We start from the raw sequence: 12245 nt of genomic DNA, 5'->3' as shown, positions 1-12245 counted from the left end.
CGCAATGTCTCAGTAACAGGTGGTCTTCATAGTAGTATATTTTGTATTTCAGGGAATTGCTTAGAGACCGGTCTATAGTATTTAATAGACATTTTTCTTAAGAAATTATGGCTCCTGGTGGCTTTAAATCTAGTATATAATTTAACTTAATCGTGTATTTTACCTGCAAATATTTCATCACTGAGGCCACCCAATGATACTTAACAGGTTTCTTTGGGATTAATTGACCACCTTCTATCCATTTTGGGATTTTTCCAGTTACGAACTTGGGTATAATGGAAAACATCATGAAAATGTCTGCGGTTACCAAAGCTATCAAGCTAACGTGTCCATATTAACTGAAGCGGGCTTTGGGATTGGAAAACTTTCCAAATGAATAGGACAATCTGGAATTTATATTTCAGTATGTTTGAGTAACAATGACCAGAAATATTAAAATAGGAACTATCATATTATTTGCCTATTCTATAAAGTATTTACATAAGTATTTATTGGATACAAATTTGACTTTTCAATCGATTGTTAATCGCTTAACACAAGCTTACAATCTATCACATACAGTCATCTTTTTATCTAACTTGTCTTTAGAGAATATCCCAGATTATATCAGTCAGTACATTTCAATTCCCATTGTAGTTTTGACACTCGAAACGCTTTTATATCTGAATGAAAAGACTATTATCAATAACAAATTAGTCAATAATAAAAATTCTATTTATAAAATATACATTTCTTTTCTTATATAATTTAATTCTTTAAATTCACTAAACGCATAACCTTTCCAACTATTGAATACATTTCATAATAATGATAATTATGATAATTTATCAAAACGTTCTTTTGTTTTTGCACGAATATATGCTTGTGATAATTCTCTTGGTGTTGAATCAATCGATATTGTATTGTTTGATAAACTGCTTGAACCAAGACCAGCTTGTGGATTGACACGTAAACTAACAGTTATCTTGAATAGTGTGACATACAGTAGAGTTGAGTAACGTCGTCATTGGTAGTGTACAACAAGTTATTAAAGAAAAGATCCAAAAAAGGTGAAAACAAAACACTTTATTATTCAAGTCTTTCAGATAAATAAGAAACATATATGTTATCAAGCAGAGAATAGTTATTTAATGTAATACTTTAACTTGGTAAAGGTTAATGTACCTGACTTTACTGCACACTTTATTTGTGTATACATTGATTTGACACTATTTAATTGTCTAGACTATATTACACTTTGATAGGGAGTGGGTTAGATATTACAACATAGTGGTAAAACACATCAAGCACTTTAACCATTAGGTTATCTTGTTTATGTATATTTTATTCTATTTTTCAATTTGTCATAACTATTTAGGGATAATTGAGAATATTTAGATTTTACAATGATAATATCGACCTTGTTTGGAAAATTCAAACTTTAGAGCAATCGTGTTTAGGGAAACTTTTACTGGTAGTACGTTATTTGAGCTGGGTGATTGTTTAATTGAAATGTCTATTTAGAGTAGATGTGTGATTTTCATGTAAACCCTATATACTAGTCATGTCATATGAAAAGTCATCTTATTTTGCATGAATCTTTTATCGATCGATGATACCTTTAATTCACCAATAAACTGAAATAATGGCCTAGTGGTTGAAGTACTAGGCTGTTACCTTATAAGTCGAAAGTCCGAATCTCACTTTACTTATTTCGGTTTGGGCAGCCAGATAAAACCAATAAGTCTCAGACAAGTCGAGTGGCTCAAAGATGAATGATATATAAACTCCTAATTTATGGGTTACATTTCAACAATATATTCATATAATGAGCCAATGGTTGTGCAGTCTGAAATCTCTTCGGCTGAAAGTCCAGAATCGGTAACTATCAAATTATCAGTTCAACCACGTCCACTATCTCAATATGTAATCAGTCAATTATTTTGCCATAACGTTGATTTTTTTCAAAATATACTGTAATCTGTTTGATACTATGGAAAGCGTTTCTGAAGTATAGTTGAGTCATTGTGTATACAAGTTTTTCACTAACATAAAGTGAATACAAAGAAAAATCGAACGTTATCATCTTTAACTTCCAAAATGGCTTATCATAAAATACAGTACTGAAATATTCGTCTGACAACCTAATGGACCTGATGAGTAGAATTTAATGAACTAGGCCAGGAAACAGTGTTCAAGGGATTTGTACTTAAGGCTAAATTTCACTATCCATAAACATATTTCGCTTGTAACTGATTACTTGTCACTTAATTGCAACGCTTTGAATAGGATTTTTTCTTCTAGTCAAACCTGACTATTTCATATATCTTAATATTAAAAAAAAAGAGATGGTGCACGCTTAAAGAAGTTTGAACAAGTAGGAAATAGTTGCTCATCAATCACCAGTCTACAAAAAATTTACCAGTTATCATTACTTTTTAGGTTAAAGAAAAATTAAATAGTAAAAATAGAATCAAACTAGTGAAAATCAATTACCGGTTCTGAAATTCCAGTTTTACTTTTACCCAATCCTTGACCAGGTGTCCAACCCATTTTAGCTAATAATTTAGCTCCTTTATTTTCATCTCCAATAGGTTTATATACACTGGCTGGTGTTGCTCGAGTTATTAGTGGAGTTTTAATAAGTTGCTGTTTTATTACACCTGGTGCAGGAGGTAATGGATAACCTGCTGCTTTTAAATTTGCTTCGATTGCACGTCGTTGTGCAGCACGATCCATATATTGTCTGTCTGTCTTTGCCTGAGGTCTTATTCGTGGAAACTATTGATCGAAAGGTAAACAGAGTGATTTTTAGAAAAAAATTGCTTAATGTAATTGTTTTTGAAGATTATATACATTATGAGTTGACTTTAGTTAAACAACTATTCCATACCAGGGAGAGAGAAACAACTGTCCCATTCTAGTATGAGACTTCTCAACGGTACGTAACTGCAACTACAAGAGAGATTAAACTGAAGACTCTAGGGCTCACTGTAAGCATGATGCCTTGAGATAATTGAATTGATATCTTATGATTCACATTTCTAACTTAAGTCAATTTTTTACAACTCAATAAACTTTACTTTTATTAAATTGCTAATTAAAGCCAGTGTAAACTAACATGAATTTATCAAAGTAAGAATAATTTACACAGCTTAAACAAAAAAAGGTATTAAAAATATTTGTCAGTACCCGAAGAGTTTTAATCTCGATAATGCTATTCAAAAGCAGATGACAAGATCCTAACGTAGAAAAATATAGGTGAATTAATGACAGTAATGTTTAAACAAGATTTTACTAAGACTAAACAGCTCAGTGACAAACTAATCAGTGTCAATGTAATGTTTTCAATATCCCAATTGTTTCGTAATATTACTGTCGAATATAACCAGTTTTGTGTAGCTCAGTTATAAGGATGATATATTAGGTATATCATTCAACTTTAAACTATCTAAACAAAAGCATCATTCATTCCGAACATAGATACTAAAATAAGATTGTCAGATATACTTATAAAAATGTCAGTTTATGAAAGTTACCCTAAAGATAACGTCATTCGGGTTTCACAAAAGTATATCATAAAGCACAAAAAAAAAGATCTACAACTTAAATACTTTAATTACGCTAAAATTAACATTTCGTATTGTATATTCTCAATACCTAGACAAGTTGATCAATCAGAAAGCTAGATGAAGCTGAATAAAACTATTAAAATTACGCTCTACATTTTAACTAATGAAACTCAAAATGATTGACCATTTAATATTTTATCTGTAAATTGGAGGTTTGTATTACTCTATGCAACCTAGGCTTTCTAATCAGTATCGCTACATTTAAAACTTAGTGTACAAATTCAAATTCGAATTATTAAATAGTTTAATTTGTCAATAGACAAAAAGAAATCACACATCAGCGATTCTCCAGCATAATTTGCATTTTCTACAATTAGGACTAATACTGATCATTTATTTATTTAACATAATAATAACAAATATTATTATCCAAGAAGGTAAATTGTACTAACATGGAAGGTTCCGTTCTATTTAGAATGATAAGAGGAAAAAACAAAAAGAAACACATAACTTACCTTTAAACCATATTTTTTCTTTATTTCATCTAATTTTGCACGTCTTTCAGCATCTTTTGATGAATGTGCTGTTTTATTGTTGAGTTCGATGATTCGAAAGGAAAACAAAAAAACAAAATTTGGTCATTTAGAAGAAGAAGAAGAAGAAAGTATTGCTATCAAGATTATCTCAATTATGAAATGAAAATAATAGCTGGTAAAAATCTAGAAAGAACTAAACAACTATGCCACTATAGTTTAATTCTCCTTAGTAATATGAACGCAAATTTCAGAAAACAATAAACCCAGGATTTCATAAGTTACATAGTGAACATTATAGCATTGAACCAATCAGTTGTAATTGAATGGTTTACACTTTCAACTTTAGTTTGCTGGCTAAATAACCAGATTATTCAATATAATCAATTATATTTATCTGCTTTATGATCAATATAATTTTGCGATGGTGGAGAAGATTTGTAGCTCAGGTGGATGATTTTGGTGGAGTTTTGTTCGCTGAGCTGGATGGTTTGACTTCGTGCTGATGATGTCATTCAGAAGAACGATGAAAGCTCCACGACCAAACGACCCAGCTCAAAGAACAAAACTCCACCAAGATCAATATAATTAAATGCATTATTTCTCAGTTAGAAGAAATCATTTTCTAAATAATACATATACATAGACAAAAAACGTTTTTATAATTAATTACTCGGTATAGTTTCAGTTAGATTTTCTGTATTCATATCATCATTTGTAGAATTGATTGTTTCATTGACATCTATAATTGAAGTTAAAGCAGCCTTAATCTCGTCTGGATCACATTGTCCACATGTTTCATTACCATTATGTATGTGTACAAGTAAACGGGTTGAACCTAATCGTATTATATCACCATGACGTAATATTGATGATTTACACTTAAATAAAAGAAAAAAGGAAAAAAAGAAAGGAAATATAGACATTTCAAAAAATATATACTCTTGTCATGAAAAGACACCGATCTGAAACACTCACTGACTCACGCCTGTTACTCCTCGCGAAGGAGCATAGGACGCTCACCAGCATTCTCCATCCAACCCTGTCCAGCTCTTTCCAGTTGTTATTCACCCTTTTAATATCTTATTCTATTTCCCGACGTAATGTGTTCTCTGGCCTTCCTCTTTTCCGCTTCTCTTCAGGACTCCATGTTAGGGCTTGCCTCTTGATTCAGTTTGATGATTTGCGTAATGTATGTCCTATCCATTTGTATCGTCTTTTCCTAATTTCCTCTACAGCTGGTTTGTTCTCTCCCACAGAAGGCTGTTGCTGATGGTATCCGGCCAATGGACGTTGAGTATCTTGCGTAGACAACTATTTATAAATACTTGTACCTTCTTGATGGTGGTTGTTGTAGTTCTCCAAGTTTCAGCTCCGTACAGTAGAACTGCCTTGACGTTTGTATTGAAGATTCTGACTTTCATATTGCTTGAAAGTTGTTTTGAGTTCCATATGTTCTTCAATTGTAGGAATGAGACCCTTGCTTTGCCAATCCTTGCCTTTACGTCTGCATTTGACCCTCCTTTTTCATCGATGATGCTTTTCAGGTACGTGAAGGATTCTACATCTTCCAGAGTTTCGCCATCAAGTGCGATTGGATTGATGTTATCCGTGTTGTATTTGAAGACCTTGATTTTCCTCTTGTGTATGTTGAGGTCTACTGATACAGAGACTTCTGCTACACTGGCTGTCTTTATCTGCATTTGTTCGTGTGTATGCGATTGGAGGGCTAGGTCATCTGATTCATTTGAAAGTATTATTGAAAACCAAAACTGAATAGAATAAAATTCGGAATAAAATTTGTATATTTATGTTTAGATAAAAAAAACAACCAATCATGGCCACTAGAATTCCATAGTCTTGATACATTTTTTCATTCGATGGTACTCTGGTGACCCCAGGTTCTTTTTTATTGGAATGAGTAAAAACAAAATTATTTAAGACAGATGAATTTTATTTTAGAAAAAGAGAACAGTTCACATCAGACAATTTTCCAACAACATTCAAATGCTGATTCTGTTTAAAGCATTAATGAAGATCATTTACTGTAAAATGTATGATGTTATGTATGTGTGTGTTTATGTTCTTCTTATTAAATCCCTGTAATCAGATGAGGCTTGAGGTTACAGTCGGAGTTATATTATTTATTAAAGTTACCCACTAATTAGATTTAAACCGAAAAGTATAGTAACCAATAAAAAATATCAAAAGTAGTCAGGACCGTATTTTATCATCAATCAAATACATCTTGATATTGTCAGATTTTACATTTGACATAGAAATGAATACAAAAGTTAATGAATGTGTTTTTCTTTTTACTATTAATCTATCAATAAGTATCGGTGTTCAACTAATTGCATCTCATTAAATCTATTCACAATAACTGAATGTTTCCATACATGGAGGACATAAACTATCTATCTCGCTTTATTTAACACACCAAAATATCCTTTCTGAAAACAAAAACAAACTAGTTTCATATTTGTCACCTACTTTCACAAAATTGTCATGTTTACGGACAATTTAGGAAAATGCTCTAGATATTCCATTTATTTATTTAACTTGTTTGATCTTCCTAATATTCTAATCAGTAAATTAAAGAATGAATAAGAAATGTATAGGGTATCGTAACGATTAAACATGTATAGATTAATTGTATTAGGAAAGTACATGTTAGGTGATGCAAAAAAGGAATTTATGAATAAACAATCAAAATTTATTTTTTAGCAGAATCTAGTTGTTAACGTATAAATGAATATGATAAAAAGTTCTTTAGAACATCAAAAATCAATAAAAACTAAGAAGAACAAAATTAATAAATCAGATAAATCAATAAACGAATATATTCTAAGGTAAATACATGAAGAATAAAAGAAAAAACGAAAGTTATCAATTACCTTTGCTAAAGCAATACCATTGATACTGGTAGTAAAATTAGAACCCCGATCCACTAGAGAATATAGACGACTATCTGTATCGTAAATAACTTCACAATGCAACTATTAATAAAAAGAAAATAAAAAACAGATTAACGAAAACAATTAATCTTAAATACTACAAAATATTCCATGAAAGTATATATATATATATATATATATATATATATATATATATATATATCTTGAGACAAAAACAACAACGTCACTGAAGTGAGCTGTACGTATTCAAAGCTTTGTCAAGTCATTCTAACTACACCGCATTACCATATAGTTCTCTACTTATTCCCCTGTAGCGGCAGCACCACTACTCACAGGACTCGGACACACCAACTAACAATGTTGAATTACGAACGACCCATACATACACATATACATTGTGACATAGGATAATTGCCATCGAATGCAATAGTCTCATTACAATCACAACGCAACCATGACCAAGTATATGAACTGGTCTAGTGAACTAGATGAGTGTGAAGTTCGCTTGATGGTAATGTGCACGGTAATGCGAAGCACCAGTGGACCAGTGTTTGTCTGTTGGGTTGTGTAAGAGCTGGTGTTTATGGAATGAGTGAAGTGGTGTAAGTAGTTATTTGTGGAGGCAGTTGTTTGAGTGTGGTGGGTGATTGATGTTTCATATTGTGCAATGAAAGTAGAGTGTATGTCAGGTGTTGAGTGTATAGAGTGGGGAAGTTGATGATTAGGTGGGTTTTGTTAAGTCTGAATATGTGTATGGTGTGGCAGTGGTCGATTTTAAAGAGAATTATATTGCTATTCAAAGGGATGATCCGAAGACCTCCCCACTGACAAAAACTACGCGTCCGAGCGAGCCCGATTAGGGATCGTCGCAGGCTTCAACACGCCGGAGTGCAATGGCGAGCCTCCACCTGGGGCCAGAGCATTCGTGATCACCCTGGTCCCGGCGCCAAGTAAGTTTAAGTACACCATTCAACAATAATCTGCCTATTATACTTCAACACATTACACTCAATCATCAATTAGCAAACGTTTCACACATACAACATACACAACCAGTCGCATCACCATATAACACTCTCACCACATAAATATTTATAACTACAACCCAATTCTCAACAAAAATCATCATCATATGCACAAATAAACACGGAAACATCAATTACAATTTTTACAAACACTACCCACTTATACTACTTTACATCATTTCAGTAGATCATATCCAACATCACACTCAACTTTGGCAATTCTATCGCGCCAAATTAACACTATCCATCATGCAGAACACACATCACACAACACACCGATTAGCATCATTCCACACAATACACTGTACTAATACTATTCACAACACCTAATCCTCAACTCATAACAAACACATCATACTGGTACAATGCATCTCCGTGAACAACACTTCTCTCAGTAAGCAACAAGTGCCAGCCACCGCTACATACCCAACAACACTATACGGACAATAACACAATGATCCACCTCACACACCAAACACAAGTCATCACATCCAATCACATCAGACAGATCATCGCCACAACGGTCACCATCCACCTGTTCCCAAGACCTTCAACGATTAACAAGCCGCCTGAACACATGTACATATATATATATATATATATATATATATATATATATATATATATATATATAGTGACACAAATATCATACGTGATTACATTTACCACAACCACAAACATCAACGTCACTGAAGTGAGCTGTACGTATTCAAAGCTTTGTCAAGTCATTCTAACTACACCGCATTACCATATAGTTCTCTACTTATTCCCCTGTAGCGGCAGCACCACTACTCACAGGACTCGGACACACCAACTAACAATGTTGAATTACGAACGACCCATACATACACATATACATTGTGACATAGGATAATTGCCATCGAATGCAATAGTCTCATTACAATCACAACGCAACCATGACCAAGTATATGAACTGGTCTAGTGAACTAGATGAGTGTGAAGTTCGCTTGATGGTAATGTGCACGGTAATGCGAAGCACCAGTGGACCAGTGTTTGTCTGTTGGGTTGTGTAAGAGCTGGTGTTTATGGAATGAGTGAAGTGGTGTAAGTAGTTATTTGTGGAGGCAGTTGTTTGAGTGTGGTGGGTGATTGATGTTTCATATTGTGCAATGAAAGTAGAGTGTATGTCAGGTGTTGAGTGTATAGAGTGGGGAAGTTGATGATTAGGTGGGTTTTGTTAAGTCTGAATATGTGTATGGTGTGGCAGTGGTCGATTTTAAAGAGAATTATATTGCTATTCAAAGGGATGATCCGAAGACCTCCCCACTGACAAAAACTACGCGTCCGAGCGAGCCCGATTAGGGATCGTCGCAGGCTTCAACACGCCGGAGTGCAATGGCGAGCCTCCACCTGGGGCCAGAGCATTCGTGATCACCCTGGTCCCGGCGCCAAGTAAGTTTAAGTACACCATTCAACAATAATCTGCCTATTATACTTCAACACATTACACTCAATCATCAATTAGCAAACGTTTCACACATACAACATACACAACCAGTCGCATCACCATATAACACTCTCACCACATAAATATTTATAACTACAACCCAATTCTCAACAAAAATCATCATCATATGCACAAATAAACACGGAAACATCAATTACAATTTTTACAAACACTACCCACTTATACTACTTTACATCATTTCAGTAGATCATATCCAACATCACACTCAACTTTGGCAATTCTATCGCGCCAAATTAACACTATCCATCATGCAGAACACACATCACACAACACACCGATTAGCATCATTCCACACAATACACTGTACTAATACTATTCACAACACCTAATCCTCAACTCATAACAAACACATCATACTGGTACAATGCATCTCCGTGAACAACACTTCTCTCAGTAAGCAACAAGTGCCAGCCACCGCTACATACCCAACAACACTATACGGACAATAACACAATGATCCACCTCACACACCAAACACAAGTCATCACATCCAATCACATCAGACAGATCATCGCCACAACGGTCACCATCCACCTGTTCCCAAGACCTTCAACGATTAACAAGCCGCCTGAACACATGTACATATATATATATATATATATATATATATATATATATATATATATATATATATATATATATATATATATATATATATAGTGACACAAATATCATACGTGATTACATTTACCACAACCACAAACATCAACGTCACTGAAGTGAGCTGTACGTATTCAAAGCTTTGTCAAGTCATTCTAACTACACCGCATTACCATATAGTTCTCTACTTATTCCCCTGTAGCGGCAGCACCACTACTCACAGGACTCGGACACACCAACTAACAATGTTGAATTACGAACGACCCATACATACACATATACATTGTGACATAGGATAATTGCCATCGAATGCAATAGTCTCATTACAATCACAACGCAACCATGACCAAGTATATGAACTGGTCTAGTGAACTAGATGAGTGTGAAGTTCGCTTGATGGTAATGTGCACGGTAATGCGAAGCACCAGTGGACCAGTGTTTGTCTGTTGGGTTGTGTAAGAGCTGGTGTTTATGGAATGAGTGAAGTGGTGTAAGTAGTTATTTGTGGAGGCAGTTGTTTGAGTGTGGTGGGTGATTGATGTTTCATATTGTGCAATGAAAGTAGAGTGTATGTCAGGTGTTGAGTGTATAGAGTGGGGAAGTTGATGATTAGGTGGGTTTTGTTAAGTCTGAATATGTGTATGGTGTGGCAGTGGTCGATTTTAAAGAGAATTATATTGCTATTCAAAGGGATGATCCGAAGACCTCCCCACTGACAAAAACTACGCGTCCGAGCGAGCCCGATTAGGGATCGTCGCAGGCTTCAACACGCCGGAGTGCAATGGCGAGCCTCCACCTGGGGCCAGAGCATTCGTGATCACCCTGGTCCCGGCGCCAAGTAAGTTTAAGTACACCATTCAACAATAATCTGCCTATTATACTTCAACACATTACACTCAATCATCAATTAGCAAACGTTTCACACATACAACATACACAACCAGTCGCATCACCATATAACACTCTCACCACATAAATATTTATAACTACAACCCAATTCTCAACAAAAATCATCATCATATGCACAAATAAACACGGAAACATCAATTACAATTTTTACAAACACTACCCACTTATACTACTTTACATCATTTCAGTAGATCATATCCAACATCACACTCAACTTTGGCAATTCTATCGCGCCAAATTAACACTATCCATCATGCAGAACACACATCACACAACACACCGATTAGCATCATTCCACACAATACACTGTACTAATACTATTCACAACACCTAATCCTCAACTCATAACAAACACATCATACTGGTACAATGCATCTCCGTGAACAACACTTCTCTCAGTAAGCAACAAGTGCCAGCCACCGCTACATACCCAACAACACTATACGGACAATAACACAATGATCCACCTCACACACCAAACACAAGTCATCACATCCAATCACATCAGACAGATCATCGCCACAACGGTCACCATCCACCTGTTCCCAAGACCTTCAACGATTAACAAGCCGCCTGAACACATGTATATATATATATATATATATATATATATATATATAGTGACACAAATATCATACGTGATTACATTTACCACAACCACAAACATCAACGTCACTGAAGTGAGCTGTACGTATTCAAAGCTTTGTCAAGTCATTCTAACTACACCGCATTACCATATAGTTCTCTACTTATTCCCCTGTAGCGGCAGCACCACTACTCACAGGACTCGGACACACCAACTAACAATGTTGAATTACGAACGACCCATACATACACATATACATTGTGACATAGGATAATTGCCATCGAATGCAATAGTCTCATTACAATCACAACGCAACCATGACCAAGTATATGAACTGGTCTAGTGAACTAGATGAGTGTGAAGTTCGCTTGATGGTAATGTGCACGGTAATGCGAAGCACCAGTGGACCAGTGTTTGTCTGTTGGGTTGTGTAAGAGCTGGTGTTTATGGAATGAGTGAAGTGGTGTAAGTAGTTATTTGTGGAGGCAGTTGTTTGAGTGTGGTGGGTGATTGATGTTTCATATTGTGCAATGAAAGTAGAGTGTATGTCAGGTGTTGAGTGTATAGAGTGGGGAAGTTGATGATTAGGTGGGTTTTGTTAAGTCTGAATATGTGTATGGTGTGGCAGTGGTCG

General features: G+C 34.8%; 1 protein-coding gene across 2 annotated transcripts; it reads right to left on the bottom strand.

Annotated features, from left to right (window-relative positions):
* Positions 1–697: 697 nt before the first annotated feature.
* On the bottom strand, positions 698–7083 carry AGGF1_1 (Angiogenic factor with G patch and FHA domains 1; the record flags this gene model as incomplete). 2 transcript variants are annotated; one of them, XM_051210104.1, is made up of 5 exons in its annotated part: positions 698–964; positions 2476–2760; positions 4067–4134; positions 4758–4965; positions 6982–7083. In XM_051210104.1, coding segments are annotated over 5 exons (813 nt in total), but the record flags the coding sequence as incomplete, so codon positions are not given. The 2 variants fall into 2 exon arrangements, with proteins under 2 accessions (XP_051064118.1, XP_051064119.1); XM_051210105.1 differs by lacking the exon at positions 6982–7083 and adding an exon at positions 5063–6764 and having other exon boundaries at positions 698–2760.
* Positions 7084–12245: the final 5162 nt, after the last annotated feature.

The sequence above is a fragment of the Schistosoma haematobium genome, assembly GCF_000699445.3.
Source record: "Schistosoma haematobium chromosome Unknown HiC_scaffold_137, whole genome shotgun sequence".
In the NCBI taxonomy this organism is placed as follows: domain Eukaryota; kingdom Metazoa; phylum Platyhelminthes; class Trematoda; order Strigeidida; family Schistosomatidae; genus Schistosoma; species Schistosoma haematobium.
This window is presented reverse-complemented; position numbering and strand designations above follow the sequence as displayed.